Source organism: Ammodytes marinus (assembly GCF_949987685.1).
Source record: "Ammodytes marinus genome assembly, chromosome: 22".
Taxonomy (NCBI): Eukaryota; Metazoa; Chordata; class Actinopteri; order Uranoscopiformes; family Ammodytidae; genus Ammodytes; species Ammodytes marinus.
In genome coordinates, this window is record NC_137226.1 from 6,346,937 (window position 1) to 6,365,692 (window position 18,756).

The 18,756-nt window shown below is 39.8% G+C and overlaps 1 protein-coding gene across 1 annotated transcript in view; it reads right to left on the reverse strand.

Moving 5' to 3' along the window:
* Positions 1–1,715: 1,715 nt before the first annotated feature.
* The window catches only part of acss3 (acyl-CoA synthetase short chain family member 3), a 37,595-nt gene continuing 20,554 nt past the window's right edge, over positions 1,716–18,756 (reverse strand). Inside the window, exons 10-16 of the mRNA XM_080051279.1 lie at positions 8,636–8,731; positions 7,882–7,945; positions 5,695–5,776; positions 5,170–5,292; positions 4,985–5,084; positions 4,694–4,869; positions 1,716–3,497 (exon numbers count right to left, since the gene is read on the reverse strand). Coding sequence (XP_079907405.1) covers positions 3,414–3,497; positions 4,694–4,869; positions 4,985–5,084; positions 5,170–5,292; positions 5,695–5,776; positions 7,882–7,945; positions 8,636–8,731 — 725 coding nt within the window. The 3' untranslated portion in view covers positions 1,716–3,413. The remainder of the gene's footprint in view (positions 3,498–4,693; positions 4,870–4,984; positions 5,085–5,169; positions 5,293–5,694; positions 5,777–7,881; positions 7,946–8,635; positions 8,732–18,756) is intronic.

Here is an 18,756-nt window from a genome sequence, read left to right on the forward strand (position 1 = left end):
CGATTTTTCGAGGCTCCTATAAAAATAGGCCTAGAGATTGCAAAGTGAGCGTGCCCTACTTTCATCTCCCAACTGTTTTTCTCAGTACTTGCCAGGTGCAGTGAACAAAAAAGTGTAATTCCTTCTGAAGTGTTTTTGCTTTGACTTGAGACACTTTCTGACAACGCTGTCTCTCTGTATTGTGGTTGAAATTCCCAAGCAATTGAAGTGGTAACCAGGTGCAAAAAAGCAAGCTACAAATTTGAAGAAAAACACTGATTTACTGCTCTCTGGATGTGTTTGTTTAGCACAACAAGGCCCAGATAAATAGGAGACTGCCGAGGCTGTGAACAAAATGTCTTCACTGTCCACTGATTCAATGCTCTCTATTTAAAAATGGAATTTTTTTAGCATCACTGACATAAATAATATGCATGACATTGAAAATAGTACAAGTTAATCACATATGATATGAACATGAATATGCTCCAATTAACAGTAATATGCAGATAAGTAGAAGAGATATATTCATTAATTTATTACCAGGCTGTTTTACGACACCACTGGAGAAATTAAAGAAATAGGTGAGTATCACGTTATGACGCAATAAAAATTCATCATGTCATAACGTGAAACCTCTCACATTACAAAGAGGTGTATTGTTGTTAGTTTTTTATCATGCTATAACGTGTTTACTCTTTATCCCATTATAACGAGATAAGTTTCACATAATAACCAATTATCATAATAAACCACCGGATTATAACAAGTGCAGAGGTTGCAGACACAGTAAACGGGTAATAAAGATACAATGCTGTGACTGCAGGGATATCGTGTGTTAGGAATAAAATAAAATAGAACAACGGCTAAGGGGGGAGAGATAAAGTCACTTTAATGCCTAGCACAGAGGTTTGAATGGGGGCAGATTTTGTGTGAGTTAAACATCATTTTGCGTTTCCAAAGTATTTGCTATCCCTGTGGAGCATCCCGCAGCTTCTTTTCTAATGCTTTCATCAGCATATTTTTCATAACTACTCCCACACAGCGCAAAATAATATGAAAACAGTGCAAAGTTCCAATGGAGCAAAGGGTTGAATTTTGCATGAGAAACAAAAAACGGACTCGCAGCCAACAGTAGTTATTTTTTCCCATGGCTTAAACTTGCACAGAGGCACCAAAAGAAACATATTAATCTCTAAATGTTATGTATCCAGAGCAGTTTTTATAGAACTGGGATTTTTTAAAGTGCCTATACATTTTTTTTTTGTATAATATATATATATATATTTTTCTGTTTCAGTGTTCATATATTGTCGATATTCACATAATATTGAATAACGATTTCTGGCAATATGATCCGTCTTGTTCAGAGAATGCTGGAAAGGAAGAAATTGCAATGTTGTACTTCTTTAAAAGACCTACAATTGCGTTATTATTATATTTTAAAGCAGGTCAATATAGCTGGTTTAAAGATATTTTTGCCCGAAGTCACCTCTCCTATCTATTAGCAAATAATTAGCTGCAACAGTTGTTGCAATAAACGGAAAATGACATAATGGCATTGGTATTATTCAGTTTTTTTTTTTGTAGAAGCCTCCGCAGCTTTTTAAGATTGCATTCAGAACCTCATTAAAAAACATGTGATTGTGTGTGTTTTTTCCCTTCAGGTACAGTTCCAAATGGAGATGAACTAAAGGGGGAAACCGCTAGATGGGCCGACCCAGCCCAGGAACAAACCATTCTGACGACACGCACTGCCAAGAAGCCCTGCTCTCTCTCTCCTTTTTCCCTCCCTCCTTTCCCCTTCCCCTATAATGTGGGCACCAAGATGCCGGTGCTAAACTCTCCCTGCGGGCTAACCCCCTCCACCCCCCCATGTTGTCGCCATTTCTACCTTTTACATGTACAGTAACTTATCGAAAAAGCATAACGTACTGTGTATTTCTTCTACCAGGAGATGTGTATGTAGGTTATATATCTGTACATAAATATGCCATTTTTTTAATATATACACACATCTATGTATAAAAAAAAGAAAAAGATATTCAGAGTTTGTGCAAAAACAAAAGAAGAAAATATTGTCCCTGCCACCTCATTTAGCTGGACCATAGATTAATATATGCTGCTCTTAAAAAACATATGAACCCCCTCCCCCGTCCCTTCTAGATCATTTTGTACATATGGTTTTATTTTTTCATTGTGCTGCTGATGATTAGTTAGGAGGATTTATGAATTATGGAGAGACTGGATGTTTGTGTGTGTATGTGTTAAACCTGCCCTCTTGTGGCGCAAAACAAAACAAAACCCTTAGCCCTATTTCTTGGCGCCACAAACTTCATTTTTTCTTTTTTTCTTCATGGACTTGCGGTCGCAATAGGAGCATTTTAAAGTGGATGTTGTCGACGCACACAAACGACACAACGACAAGCACTTTGATACATCAACTCAGCGGGACTATTCGTTTTTAGCCAAGGACACAAAACCAAGAGATGCCACACTACTTACTGCGCTCCGAAGTTGCTCAAAACTTCCTCTCAGAAAAACCCCATTCACTTGTTGTACTGTGTGTGTTTTGTCTGTTTGGGGCTATACACAAAAAGGACAACTTCAGACACTCAGCCGAGCTGGCCTTCTCCCACCACCAACACTCCCTCAGTGAACAAAAAACAAGGAAATAACTGAAAGACAGACCAGACCGCTTAAGCTCATAATGTGCGTAGAGTGTATACTGTATGTAAGTGAGGTGAACTTTTTTTAAATGACAAACCCACCCAGTCTGTTGCTTGCTGTGACTTGGTGTAACTGTTAACTCTTTTTTGTTTTTTTTTCCGTGGGAGTTGCCAGGGTAACCTAAACTGTACAGCCCTGTTAATCCGTCTGTCTTTGAGTTATTTCCAAAATGGGGACGACCTTCAACAAGTCTTACGCTTTTTTTTTTTTTCAGTTTTTACATCATCGTCGATTTGCACGAACAATGAATCGTTTTTATTTTGTGTCCATTTCTTTTTTTTATTCTTGTACTTTTGGTCAAAAAGTAAAAGTGGTGAGCAAGCAAATTTTCATTGTCAATAAAAAAAAACTACTGTCAGTGAATGAGTTGCTGTCTTCAACATTTATCATTTTAAAACGTTATTGCATCGTTATGTACAAAACAATCGTACCTATGTTCATTAACTAAGAATGTGGCGGATTTCAAATTAGTATTCATTTAGTACTACAACATATGAAATAGAAAAATGTAATTCTTAAAAAATTTAACAAGGCTTCTTCATGGCACAGTGAGGAGGTAAAAGCTTGACTTGTAAAAAAAAAAAAGAGTAATAATCACTATTTTTACTTTAACTTTTTGTTCCCATTTGCAGCACCCGGTGCACGGCTTGTGTAGCCGAAAAGCGCCCAACCTCACTTTTCATTTGTCATACAAACAGGTGAGTTCAGGCTCCATTAGGTCTCAGGGCTTTTTCCACCTGCTTCTCAATGTCTTTGAACACCTCTGGGTCCTCAATGGTTGGAGTGATCTGTCAGAGAAAAAATAGTTCCTTTGTGATTCTACCGCCAAAGTAACAAAAAGGCAAATTCACATTATAACATTAACATGGATGGAAAAGCAGCCTTATAGATAATATGTAATTAAGGAAATAATTGAATGTCAGTTATATTCACAAAATGATGGTCTTACTTTAAAAGGTGCACTATGCAGTTTCAGAGGAGGGGGGGTTTGTTTACATTCACAAAGCCTGCAGATAGTTTGATGAAGCATATTTTCTCTACATGTAATTCTCAGCATTGAATAATTCTATCATCATAAATCAAATTATTTTGAGGAACCTGGAACCAAACTGCTGTAAACAACAGTGAAACATTAACTTCTCAGGAAGGTTTTCTAACTTCAAACAGTGTTCCAGGGATCACATTTTCCTGTGAGGAAAGTTTGTTTATTCAGTTATGAGAATATATCCTAGAACATGTTCACTTCTCTGACACCCAAAGTTACACTGTGCACCTTTAGGATGTATCCATGGAAACCTTATGTTTACATCTGCGAACAGAGCTAGTGTTTTTTTAAAAAGGTGCTGTTTACTTTTCATACACGTCTCTCGAGAGGCTTTTAGCACACGATCAGCAGAAACACTGAGTCAGTGATAAAGAGGTGAAATCCCAAATGAGCCCTCAGGTCAGTTTAATGAGCGCAGGCCCCACTAATGAACCATCATTACTCAGATCCTGAATTTTGCAAAATTAGCTCTACCGTATCCTGAGCAGCTGTTTATGTTTGAACATGATAATTATCCATCAGACACTGCAGGCAAAAACATTCGTCAATTTTGAGTTTGGGTCTATTTAGCTTCCATAAAATGTACATTAAGGTGTTTATTTGAGTAACCCTTGTCTGTTTGCGTCTGTGTATTTCTCCTACAACCATCATTAATGGCCATGATATCAGTTTCCACAACTCTGGCTTTATCCAACATCAATATTTTTGTTTTTTAAAGAGATTTTTTACACATCATAAATAAGATATTGCTAAATTCGCATATTTACTCAAATATTTCTGAAAGATTGTCATACAAAAGAAAATTGCTCTTAATCAACTGGCAAAGCTTCATGATGATATCTTTAAGTTAAAAATCTAACCCTTTTCAACTGCAGTTTCACGCCTTCAATAAAAAAATTAATTTGCTTGGGAATCATTTGTGTAAAAGTTGTGTGGTACCTTGTAGGGCTTGCCGTTGACCAGGTTGGCTAGAGACGAGCGAGGGATCTTGCCAGAGCGCGTCTTGGGCAACCCTCGGACAAAAAGCACTTTCTTAAAAGCGGCCACCGGTCCGATGTTGTCTCTCACCAGCTTCACCATCTCGCTGATGATCTGCTCTTCGTTTTTCTGCACACCTGAGACACACCATACAAAGGAGCGTGCATCGTTTAAACGCCACCTGGACTTAACAAAAGGTACAAGGTGACAACATAGAGAAAAAAATGAACAGGAAAAGTCACAGTAGCTCACCATTCTTGAGTACACACAGAGCCAATGGCACGACACCTTTAAGAGCGTCATCTAGACCCACCACGGCACAGTCTCCCACTGCAGGGTGCTGTAGTACTGACTGCAACACACACACACACGATTATACCACAAAAGAAGACCTGGGAAAATCCTTCATATCACTTCATCTGTAGTCCTTCTTCTACCTCCTCCAATGCTCCAGCAGACAGCCTGTGGCCGGCCACGTTGATGACATCATCAGACCGAGACATGATGTAAAGGAAACCCTCCTCGTCCACGAATCCTGCGTCCATGGTGTCATAGTAACCCTGGCGGTGGATAAGAAAAGGAATAATTACTATATAATACAGCAGTTCAGAACTCTTAATTAAGAATGTATAATGTGTTAACTATATTAAAAAAAAGAGTTTTGGTTTTCTCAGAATTTTTCAGTTTCTTTTTTCAAATTTGTAGAAGGCTGCAAAAAGCAACGTGGCTCTGTAATGAGAGCTTTGAACACTAGGGGGCCACATTTGACCACATACGGTATCACTACTCACTATGAATCCAGATGCACATTATGAAGCATTGAATAATACTTCAGACCAATACAAGTGTTCCTAAGAGAGATCCACCATTTTGATTGTTCTTTAATTAAATCAGACCGCTGTGCAAATTGCTTCATGCCCACTTAACATCAGAATGTTAGTCAAATGGATGGCACATCTTACTGGGAACTTGGTGAAGTAGAGCTCCTTGAACAGTTCCTGGTTCTGCCACAGTGACAACGCTGCACCGGGCGGCAAAGGCAGTCTGAAAGAAAAGGTATGTGAAAAAGTTACGTTTATTTTCATGTCACCATTTGTCTTTAAACCTATAAAAGTAAGGGGGGAAAAAAATAAAGGAGGTTTTTTTTAACATGGCATCCGGCAATAGTCAGAGTATTAGGGCCTGGGGTGTAAAAAAAAATGTGAGGACGAAGTAATTTTTTTTTAAATTGTTTTACATTTTTTACTGAAAACTGAAAAACTTTTTTTTCTCTAAGTTAGTAATGAAAAAAAAAGTCCTCCTTCCATTTTTATTCTCTTCCTAGAACTTTATATTGTTCCTCACAGTCAAACTTTCAACAGTAAAAAAAAATCGATATAATGAATGTCTCAAGGTTTGAATTCATTTAAGTTTAATGAGCTAGTTAGAGTTTACCCAATTAAGCCGTAATGGCGTGTGAAGATGGATAACGGTCTACACACACCATGCTCGGCTAGCATTCACCTCGCATGACACTGACTGAGACTTGGCAGACACACACGCACACACACGCACGCACGCACACACACACACAGCAAAGAGAGCTCACTCACTTTAACATTGTTTATAGACTAGCAGTGATACCCCTTCTTAACCGAGAAGTTCCCATTTCCCAATTATGATGCCCAAACATGCCTCTGCATTAATTCAGTTTGCAACAAGACTAAAGCTGATTTTACAGGGGTTAATTAAATGGCTCCAATCTGCAAGCATTTGTCCGCCTATTTCATACAATAAGATGTCAAAAAAAGTTATACACATGCACCCTGTGTTGGACTGGACATTATTACAACAGGTGCAGAGTAGCTATCACACATTGCAACCACCTCACCCCTCTGTAAATATTGGGTAGGATTTCATGAAGATATGGCTTTTGATTAAACAACAACAGGCAGTTAACTGGCACAGGCTTTGCGAAAAGGACGCACACAGTAACACAGCTGTTCCCATCTGTTTGCAGCTCTACCTGACGCTGTCCCTGAATGCACCGCACATGTGAATTCCTTGGAAATCCCCCTTGTTGGCACTCAGTCAATACAATAGCAGTGGTTCCAGAGGACAGGGGAATAGAGTTGGAGAGTGATAACAGATAGGTAGCAGCCTGGTGGTTAAGGCAGCACAAAGGGGGAGAAAGTGGGAAAGCTTTCTAGGGCCTAGCCAATAAAAGGGGGGGGGGGCCCATGGGCTTTGGAGGCCGAGAACATATCTAAGCTAAACTTTCTTTTGAACCAAAATATTTCACTTTATTTCAAATGTGTTTTTTATGTTTTTAAATTGTTTTATATTCGTGCATACTTTTAATTGCAGTAAAATTGTAATACGTTTCTGTTTGTTCTTGTAAATGACCTCTTTTTGAATTGCCCCTGTAAAGCACTTTGAGTGGCCTTGTGTCTGAATTGTGCTATATAAATAAACTTGCCTTGCCTTGCATCCGTGTATGAATTGTGCTGTATAAATAAATTCCCTTGCCTTTAACTTATAACAAAATAAACATTTTATTAATTATAACTTGAGTTAAATATATCCTTATTTATCTATAAAAATGTTTGAGTCTGTTTTTTTTTTTTTCTCGTAACCTTAAAGGTCAACCAAACATAGCATTCTATCACAATATATGTGCGTCTGGGCCCTTGCTTTAATGTGTCTAAGACAGATATGCCTCACGTATAAATGTGACTTCTACTATAACTGCGGTTAAGATCACAGTTTATGTTAATTGTTTTTGTAATTTTTTTTCTTGAACTTTGGATATATTCCTAGCAGGGCATGTTCAAAATAGCCAAATGCTATGTAGGAATATGCACATGCATAGATAAGAGTAAAGGGGATCCATTGATTGGACCCTTTTCAGGGGCTTAGCCATTTGTGTGGGCTGAACCTGGCTGGGTCTAATACTTGGGAGTCCACTTTGCACAAGATCAAGGTTCTTTTGAGTCGGATACAGTGAATTATAATCAAACTAAATCGATGACTGCATGATTTTTTTGTTTAAAATTCATTGGTGTGCGTAAGAGGGCTTCTATGTGTCACTGTGCGAGTGACAGGAGAAAAACTCAAGCGACAACGACTAAGCTGCTTACAAGGCGGTTGAGCCCAAACATTCGGCTTACCTCACCACAATATTTCCCAGGGTTCTTGGCTTCACCCCCTGCATGTCATCATCGATCACAGTGACTGGTGGAAAGGGAAGAGAAAGAAATTAATATTCTGACAGAATGGGTTGTGACACCCACTGGGAGACCAGAAGAGCAATAATATTAAACACTCAGCAGGGAACTGCAGTAGCTGAAGTTTACTCATTTTAGTGTTGGCTCATCTGGCAGTGTGTAAAAGGAAATTAGCGTTTTTTGGAACCGGCTTGGTAGAAATGGAATATAATATTCATAAGTACGTATACATTGTGAAAATAAGAGTTGTTTATGTATAACCTTAGAATGAGTGTTTTTACCTACAGTGTCTCTACAGTAGCACAGAACGGAAAATAACTTAACACGCGTGTATGTCCGCCGGAAATGCACATGTTGGAAGACGAAGAAGAAGTACTGTAAATAAAAGCTAAACATCTTCACCTCATCACTGTATTACGAAGCTTGAGGTACTAGCGTGTTGTCCTTGAAGGCCACCATAGCCTTTGTAAATTCTCTGAACGGGAAGGGTTGCAATCTAGAACGTTCTAGATGACATGAAAAAACACCTTCTTACACACTGCCCCTTTTAAAAAGGGGTGACAATTTTTACTTGGTACAGTAAAAAAAGTGTCATTATAAAATATAGATGTACAAAGAAATGAATAGGCATGAAAGGATGGGTGGTGTGTGGGTGTGTACTATAGCAGGGATGTGGATTGACAGTTGTGACTCTTACCATTGTACCCTGGAACAGGTTTGCCCGCCTGACCTGCAGGTGGCGTCAGTGAGTTCCCCAGTCCCATACATGAGGAGGTGATGGCTGAGCCCGTTTCTGATGTGAGAGACAAGAGATAAAATAGCTACATTAAGACAAATATGTGTAAGGAAGCTACACAATTTGAATCCAAATACAAGAGTTCTGCATTTTTTTCCGATTTTTGACAAATCCTCAAATTTAATTAAAAATGACTATGCAAATGTGAAACCCTTCTACTGGTGGGCTGATCAAAAGGAGCTTGGCATGAGATTGGCTTGCATTGCATGGCTCCTGTGCAGCAGCATTAACCTACATAATACAAAAACCATGACAGCTCCTATGGGCGCCTCCCACTGTGCTCCACTTACAGCTAAAGGCTTGTCTGTTTGCCGTAGCCCACCCGCAGAATGAATAACTCGACACACAAAAAACAAGAAGCAAAGAATACATCACAAATCAAGAGGAATCTTTCATATATGTTCAAGTACATATTTGATACTTACATAATCCCTGTACACCTCGCACTACCTTTACGTACATAATGTTTGCGCAAACAGGAAGATATATTTTCACTGTTACTGAGCTGTTAAATTTAAATTGGACATATGAATGCAACTTCAGAGACAGTCAGCCCTTTGGCTTTTTTGGCACCTATACAGTTTAGGAACAAGGGGTACTATAACATGCAAATGTATTCACAAGCTATCAGATCATCCAGGCTAGTTTTGTGAGTGTGTGTGGGTGTAAATATGATGTTTCTGTCATCTATTGTTCTTAATTTATTGTGGCCACGAGTGTTGTGACATTTTTCCCGCCCTTAATATGCAAATGTAAGAAGCTAGGTGCACTAAAAACCAGAATCAGATGAGGTATTGCACAGGAGGGGGGGGGGTATGTGGCAGAAGTGGCTTTTTCTTCTGAGAGAGGGCAAAGGACCGTGGCAAAACATCCCAGCACACAGGACAGTTATGCAAATGACAGCTCATACAATACAACATTGAGGTGTAAAAATGCATCTTATTAGCCTCCTCATTAAAACTGGAGGGGGAAGCTACAGCAACAGAGGACTTCACTGGGGTTACATACACCTGTCGGATACAAAAAGATAAAGACCGAGCACATAGCAACCCAAATTACTTGAAACAGAGGGACATGGAAGCCTATTCCATCTAAATGTGATGGGAATCTTTTTAAAGTTGTCAAAAAAAAAAAAAAAAAAAAAAAGAATGAATGAATGAAATGAAATGAAATGATGTGGTTTTCAATCAAGTGATCTTAAAATCTTTTGTGAATTAGGATTTTTTAAATTTTGGCCTGCTTTATGCTTATTTTGAAATTTCCTTCCTTATAAAACATTTAGCGATACATTGTTTACAGCCATGCATCTTGTTCCATTGCTACCATATGTCGATCCATGTAATGTCTATCACCTCACCTGCATGCACGTGAGCATGCAAAAAAGCCTGTGTGTGTGTGTGTGTGCGTACGAGAGATAACAAAATGAGTACCCACTTGTAAAAAAAGCATTGGCAAAAAAACTCCATTACCTCTATGTTGCAACATGCTCAATGCAGTGTATTGGAGCATAAATCCATAAGGAGTTATCTGGGGGACTGATGTTAGATCATTAAGTGCCGTGGTAAAATGAGGTCAACATTAGACTAAGACAAAATAATCTCCAGAATCTTGTTAAGGTGCCAGGTCTATTGAGTGGATTTAGAAGTGCCCTCCTTTTCTCTACTACTAATCAAACAGTGGCAAACGGCTATTGACCTGCTTTCAATTTTCAGCACAGCAGGCTTCAAAAGACGTGAGCTCCGGGGTGCAAAAAGGTTGGTTGGAGGAGGGGGATTAAGTTATCAAATGAAGAATTTAACACATTAGCCAAACCACAGCGACCTCTGAACTGGCAACCTCGTACGCCTCATTCATCAATGGCAGGTTATGGCCACTCCCCTAAAGGGTTCAAAGCCCCTTCACTGTCCGCAGGGACGATGGTAAAAAAAGAAATGTTTTTATGCCAACGGGCGCTGCGCTACAGTCCCACCCACCTGGTCAAAGAGCAGGGTCACGGCATGGTGATAACAGACCCCCTGTTGACCCATAATGCCCTTTGCTTTCCCCCTCAGGTGTGTGGAATCAACACTATAGTCCTTGCACTGCAACATTTATGGCTGTCATATAGTGTGAATGGAACTAGGGCAAAGGGGGAAATGCTGTAACTTGTAAAGAAGCATGGTGTGTAGGGTTTATGGATACTTTTGGAATGTTGGAAGTTTTGGATAATCAGAATTTTGTGAAAAGGGAAAGTTAAAAGGTGGGGTCAACACTTGTTGTCAAAATCACTATTTGTCAAAATCAGTGTCATCACCTCACAATCCACTAACTGTGTGTGTGTGCGGTGAAATAAAAAAAAATCCAGTGTCAATAGACAGCCTAGGCTCTGTAAACTGGTATGTAAACAAAGGGAATGTTAACAAAGAGGGGCCGGCCAGAAGCTATGCAACATGCCAGTTTACAGAGCCTATAGGCTGTTTATTAACACTGGATTTGTTTTTCGGCACACACACACACACACACACACACACACACACACACACACACACACACACACACACACACACACACACACACACACACACACACACACACACACACACACACACACACACACACACACACACACACACACACACACACACACACACACACACACACACACACACACACACACACACACACACACACACACACACACACACACACACACACACTATTCAATGATTTTTAACCAAAATTTTGTGATTTTGACAAGTGTTTTTCCTGAAATCGCTGACTCCACCTTTAATTGATAAATTGCTTTAAATTGACCTGGCAAAGCAATATATTGTTCTTGACCCAGAAGGACTCCATAAGGGGCCTTTAAAAAGCTCTACTGAATTGCCCGTCGATTAAGGCCTAGACAGAAAAAGCAGTGAAGCGTGTGGAGTATTTAAACTTGGCTGTTTACAGCAGCAGTCGCTGGCGGCGATTCAGGGCCCCGGCGAAATAAATTCAAAACACAAATGGAAAAAGACAATATAATTGGACCTTGACATTTTACAAGGCAGCCAGCACAAGAAGACAGCGTATATACTGGGCTGTGTAGCTTGCAGGCATGAAATCAACCACTTTACAATGCAAGAGATCGTCTCATTGATGACCGCTTGCGTCGCTAAATCATTTCGCCCCCTTACGTTAACACCAAAGAAAGCAAGGCCACAAGAACAGACCAGAGCACACAACATCTCTTAAATGGTCAACTGAAAGAAGGGTCTGAAGCAAATTGAAGAAGGAATTCAAAATAATTAATTATATTATCACTTCAATTAGCAGACATTATCCCTATTGATGTAGCACTATTGACGCTCTTAGCATTATGATGTCCCCACTTATAGGTAGAGTCAGCGATTCTGGAGACTTGTTGTCGAAATACATTTTTGTATCTCCAATTGATAGATCTCCATTTGATAGATGTCCACTGGTTTTGATAAAAGTGATTTTGACAAGAACACATTTTCCAGAATCCCTGACTCCACCTTTAAATGACTCCACAGTATCACTATCCACCAGAAATATCTTCCCATGGGGACAACATCTCTTCCAGTGGGGTTAGCTGTGTTTACATAGGGGTCAAGACAGAACACTTCCTTGAAAATGAAACTTCCACCTGCTACTATTCTAGTCACATTGTGCAAAAGGAAATTAAATATGCCCGAGTGAGGGAGGTATAGACGGAGTGGAGCGAAAAGGAAGTCAAACAATTGTCTGTGGGGCTGGATTCGATTCTCACACAAACACAAACATTCGCTCAAGCTGTGCCGTGGTCTGTCATTTTGCCCGACTGACTGACTGGTTTCTGAGTCTTTGGCAAACAAATACATACTGAAAAAAAAACACTTTTGTTTTCTACTATTCCCACCTTTTTTCCTTTACTTCCTCTCCCTCTATCTCTCTGTTTTTGCCTCTGAACACAAACAAATCAATCTTCTTTGGACCTGTTGGAGATGAGCTTGGCCAGTAATGTGAGGCATTGTGAGTGTGATGAATGGGCCGAGGGAAGGGAGGGGGGAGGAGAGGGGCAGCTTTGGTTGGAGAGGATACGTTTGTAGAGTGGGAATCGGCGATATGACTTTTTCAGCTGAGGAGGTGCTATTGAACATCCGTTACCTCATTACCGGTATAGCTTTGGGGTAGTGTGAGTGCGTGTGATATTTTTTTTTCTCTTCAAAACTGAAAAGCTTCTTTCTACAAAACAGTCTTCTCCTCAATAGTCTTTATACTGGATCTGTACTGCCAGCCCACTGAGACACATAAAACCGATATGTGTTGACTACGAGGTCAATAGTATAGGGGATATTGGATTGGTTGATAATATAAAAATATTTTGCTGAAACTCTGATTCTCAGAATGACTGAATTAATCAGAGTTATGAGACTGTGGGAGTACATTTCCCTTAAGTGCTCTAGTATCTATAAAATGGCAATGCTACAGCTCAGGTATGCTGTACACCTATTTCAAATAAATACAGCAGCCATATTGTCTGCTTGTGCAAGTAACTTTTTCCCCAACAAGTTTGCCACAGTGCCCCAAGGTGTCCACAAAAACACAGAATAACCTACTAAAGCCAGTGTTTGGGTATAACACACAAACAAACTGCACTTTATGCCTGACGTGTAAACAACAACCCTGTCAGAAATAGCCACAGGGGAGCCATACGTGCATCATACCTATGCACAGCAGCGCTCACAGTCCTCCCGGAGATGTGCGGTTGCTAGGGGTAACTAGATCACTTGCTAAACAAGATATCCGACCCAAGGTCATTCAGAAATGACAGTGAGAACAGACGGAAATAGAGAATACACTGCAAGCTGATATAGGCTCGGGAATGTAAAGTATTCTTTTCTGGGTTTATTTTGTAACACTTTCATTACATATGAAATCATAAATAATGCATTTGCAGGATACTGAAGAGAAGCTCACACTAGCTTTGAGAGGCACGGGCATGGTGTGTTATTTTATTTCCCTATTTTTCAGGAGAGTTTGGGTACAACAAGCGATGACAAAGTCCGACTAGAAACCTAATAATTGCTCAGACCAAGCCTATCAATGGCAGCCTGTTGAGCAGCTTAAAGGGTGGGTTAACCTAGCCTTTGTAGTCGGGCTGAATGTTAAAAAGACAGGAAAATAACAAGTGAGGAAAAGTTATTGGGGGAAAAAAAGAGAGAAAGTAAAATGTTTAGGGAATCAGAGTAGGTTGATGCCACCCACCCAAGACAGACATGAACGCAAGATGAACAATCACGTATAATGAGAGCGCTGACACACACACACACACACACACACACACACACACACACACACACACACACACACACACACACACACACACACACACACACACACACACACACACACACACACACACACACACACACACACACACACACACACACACACACACACACACACACACCTCTTAATGTGTTCCCCCATTTCCAACTCGCGGACTCTTCAAGGGATAATTTCATTCCATCAGCTAAAAAACACTGCCTCCCTTATCACTTTTCAGACGACGCGGCGGCTCAGTTGCTCGGAGCTAAGTTTATGCATACAAATTCACTACTTAACTTGCTAATGAAAGACCCCTGTCTTGTGCCTTGGAAACCTCGGCAGACAAATGCTGCAATGAATGGCTTTGTGGAACCAATGCCAAATAGAAACTCCCAAAGTAACAAAAGGGGGAAGGGGGGGACATACACAAACGTGCCAGGGATGTAATTACAGAAGCCACGACATCTGCACTATACTGTCCAAGTTAGCAAAAGCAGCTATTTGATTGTTGTTGGTGAATGAAGCACACAGCCAAGGCTAGCACACATCTCCCAAAGGTGGGCAACAGAACACCAGGGGGACATGACTCTTGAGTCTTGAACAATTATACTGATTTTTTTTGTTTAAATTTATTCACATTCATTTATTTATTTATTTTCTTAAAGGAGAAGCTGAGGGACCAGTCCATGTGGAGAGCAGTGGTGGGAAGAATATCAATAAGGTGAGAGAAAAAGTTGTCGAAGTCATTTTAAGATTCTCATTTATACATTTGACAGATCTCCATATAAACGTACCCATTGGTGTCCATTTTAAATGAGGAATGTCCAGATGTCTCCTAGGGAGGGCCAAAAATTATACTTAATGAAGAACCATGGGCTTGTTCTCAACAGACTATCCTGTATTCCTGTATTAAAAGTCGAAAATATATACCGGTACATTAATGTTGTTTATATTGACAATATTCTTTGGAAAAATAAAGGTGAACATTAGTGAGGTCGTCCACTGATGTTGGGTAATGACGCCTGGCTTATAGTCAACGTTTCCATTCATTCTTAATGTGTTTAGTTGAGGTCAGGGCCCTGCACTGGGTAGATTTGCATATGAGGCTTAAAGTCCTCCACAAACTTCTTCTACACAAGGTTGGAAGCTATTCATTGTCTTAAGTACCATATTATACTGCATTGTCCTTAATTAGGACTAGGATTGGGCCACGGTGCAGTTTACTATTCCAAAATGTTAGAGTTCAGACTGCGCAATTAAAATGATGTAGTGTTAGTTTGGCCCCTTGTGTACTACTGCACTGAGTAAATATAATTGCAGCACAAGTAAGAATACTGGGTTAACTTTTAAATTATTATAACTCTACTTTCTACCTTACTTTAATGGCGCTTTACAGTTAAAAAAAAACGCATTTCTTGAAAACAGTACAATCATATTGTCAGAGTTGGGCTTCAACAACACAGGGTTTGAAGTAACAATGAGAATGCACACAGTTTATGGGAACAACAAAATGACACACACAAAATGAATGTAGATGATGTCAGTGAATTGCTTGTTCTTAAATAATCAAAATTCAGTGAAAACAGTATCCATATAAAACAACTATTCTAAAAGCTTACATTTGTTTTAATTAATTTGCATTCAATTTTAATATCAAGGTAGCACCACAGACTCAGGCATTAAAGGAGCTCTGGATTTATCTTTTGGAAAACATAACTTTTCCAGCACTGTATTGGACAAAGGCCCCACTGGGACTGAAATGGTCAAAACCACAATTTATTTGACAGGAAGACAGGTGCTTTTGAGTCAGTCCAGTTCCCTTTCTAAAGATAATTTCATTCTGTGTGCAAAGGCCTCTGCTGTCTGCCTGCCTGCCTGAGAGAGTCAGAGAAACAAAGGCAAACAGAGAGATACAGACTGACACAGATACACTATACACTGTAAGTCCATCCGCCATCACTCAACTGGTGAGGCAGCACAACCCTGCCAACTGGAAACACATTTGTTGCCAGGCAACACAGCGGTGACATCAGCAACCTTCATCATCACTCCCCTCCCTCCCTCTACCAATGGCACTTGGGTTCTTAAAATAGCGCACGCAGATTATTATCAGGCTTCACAATGGCAGACATTTTCTCATATATGCACATGCCGGGCTGACTGGTGGCATCAGGTGGCGATAGTTTACAAGAGAGCACGTGCATAGTACGTATGTATTGGGTGAATAGGGATTAAGCAGATGGTGTGGATGTGTGTGTGAGGGTCTGTGTACATTTGAAATAAGCACATGAACACAAACAATGTTATGACCGTGATATTAAACGTCAAGGGCGAGAGATGGAGGAGAAAGCACAGGTGAAAAGGTCAAATTTCTAATCTGTGTGCTTGGGAGCACAATTTTATATTTCACTGCAAAGATGTGTTGTATGCAATCTCTGACAAAAATAGATGTTTGACAAGTACTAAATCAATGATTTTTTCAATTCCAAAGCCTTGTGGCAATATTGTTTTAAATCTAATCATGCTCATCTGCTGTGCGTCACGCTTCCTCTCGCAATTGACTCATCAACGGAAACTGTCTATTTGGTGTCGCTGACTTATTTTAATATGTTTTCCAACCAGGGCCTTGCATACTGTGGCTCTATGGAGAGCTCTGTTGAGGGGTAAAGCTTAATGCCGCAAGCTCTTCGCGTGATGCAACTGTTTACCAATCAGCAGTGATGCACAGTCAAGTGGTGCGAGGTGAAAGAAAGGCCCCATGGGATGGATGGGAAGATGACGTAAACCAAGAAAACCCTGGAGTCATTTTTTATCTCACCAGAGGTGTGCTGCATCTGGCATATGGAAAAGATGTCAATTATTAGGTATAAAAAGCTAAAAGGGAAGTCCTGTACTACATCTTCAAGGATATTTTGTTCCCAACATTCCTCTCCAACTAAAAATTATAAAAAAATATGAAAATTATCATTATCTGAGATTTCCATAACACGGTCTAAAAACATCAATTACATTTAAAAAAATCTGTTCATCATCAGTAGATTTTAAGATCAACAAAAGGTACTATGCTAATTATCCTACTTCAACCATTGTGCGCTCCACTCTGTTTACTCTTCTATACATCATTGTTCATGGAGCTCGTTGTCTCCTTATCGATTCAGGCTCTCGGCTGCTGAATATTACATTCCAAAAGTATAAGCATGAGGCTGGAAAGATGTATGAGCGTCTACAGCGGTGATTGATTTTCTTCAATTTTCTGTCTATTTTGCCGAAGAAAGAGCAAAAAGCCCCGTGTACAAGCAGAAGGACAGATCTATCAATATTTATAGATGAAAATTCAACTGTGTGTGTTTGAAAGAGAGAGATATGGGGGAAAGGACTTAAAAAGATGGTCAAAGGTTTTGAAAAATGTGCTGATTCTGAAGTCAGAACACGTGAAAAAACCTTTGCGTTGTGGGTGGTTGTTTTGCACTATAATAAGTTTTCTCAACTCGATGGGTATACAAGGCTTGAATGCTAAGCTGTCTGCCATTGACCAAGTTGCTTTTCTTCTGTGTGGAGTGGGGAGATGAAGGGGAGTTGTCAAGGGGAACGACATTGTTAAAAGTTGCTTGATCAATGTCTTATCTACCAAGAGAGACGGTCCAACAGTGCAGCGTGACACTCCAAGCTGGGTGACTCATGTACAGGCAGACAGGAAGCTGCATACACATTGCTTTTACTATCATTTGATTCCAGTTAGTCAATATAAAAATACTGATAGATTCGAACTGCTTATATACGCAGCATTATAGAGGCCCATTGCAGGAGTTGTTTGAAAGACGTGTGATCGCAAGGTAGTCAATAAATTAAATTAATTTATGCGGACAATAATCAAGTTGCAATCCATGTGTTGATAGAAATGCGTCATTAATTTGTGTACTGCAAGTCCTTTGCACAAATGCCAGTAAGCAATATAAGGTTCTAGTAATACTTAATGTGAAGGTAAGCTCAGATAGTTTAAGACAAATAGAAAATTATATTTTTTTTTTTTCCTTCTGTGGCTTTGTCGTAAGTACATGACAAACTAATGTTAACAAATCTGTAGAAACATGGTGGCCTCTTTCACCAGTCAAACTGCCTCCAACTCACAAAATAGAGAAAGCCGAATTAAATGAGGAGTGACCCATTCTACCGTGAACATACTTGGCGCCGGCTGCCAGTTATTGGGTTTAGCAGGGGGTGAAGAATCCAATGGGGTTTACACATTTAGACAGAATTCAAGTGGCCGGCCACAGCTTTTTTTTCTCCAAACTCAATATATCACTAGGATAGCAGCAAAGTGTAACAGGGTTTGTTTGGGTAAGTGTTTGTTTGTGTGTGTGTGTGTGTGTGTGTGTGTGTGTGTGTGTGTGTGTGTGTGTGTGTGTGTGTGTGTGTGTGTGTGTGTGTGTGTGTGTGTGTGTGTGTGTGTGTGTGTGTGTGTGTGTGCGTGTGTGTGTGTGTGTGTGTTTAAAGAGAGATACATAAAGTGAGATTCAAGCCAGACTGTGATACATGCATTCCAATGTTCAAGTGGAATGAAATTGTACCTTGCCAACATTAGTATAGAGAGGAACATGGAAACATCTCTAGTTCAGTAGATACATATTATTAAAATGTTAGCACAAATGCAACTATGTACACTACCGGTCACAACACAAACTAATGGAGAGATATACAGGCAAAGTAAGTAACAAAATCATACAGCA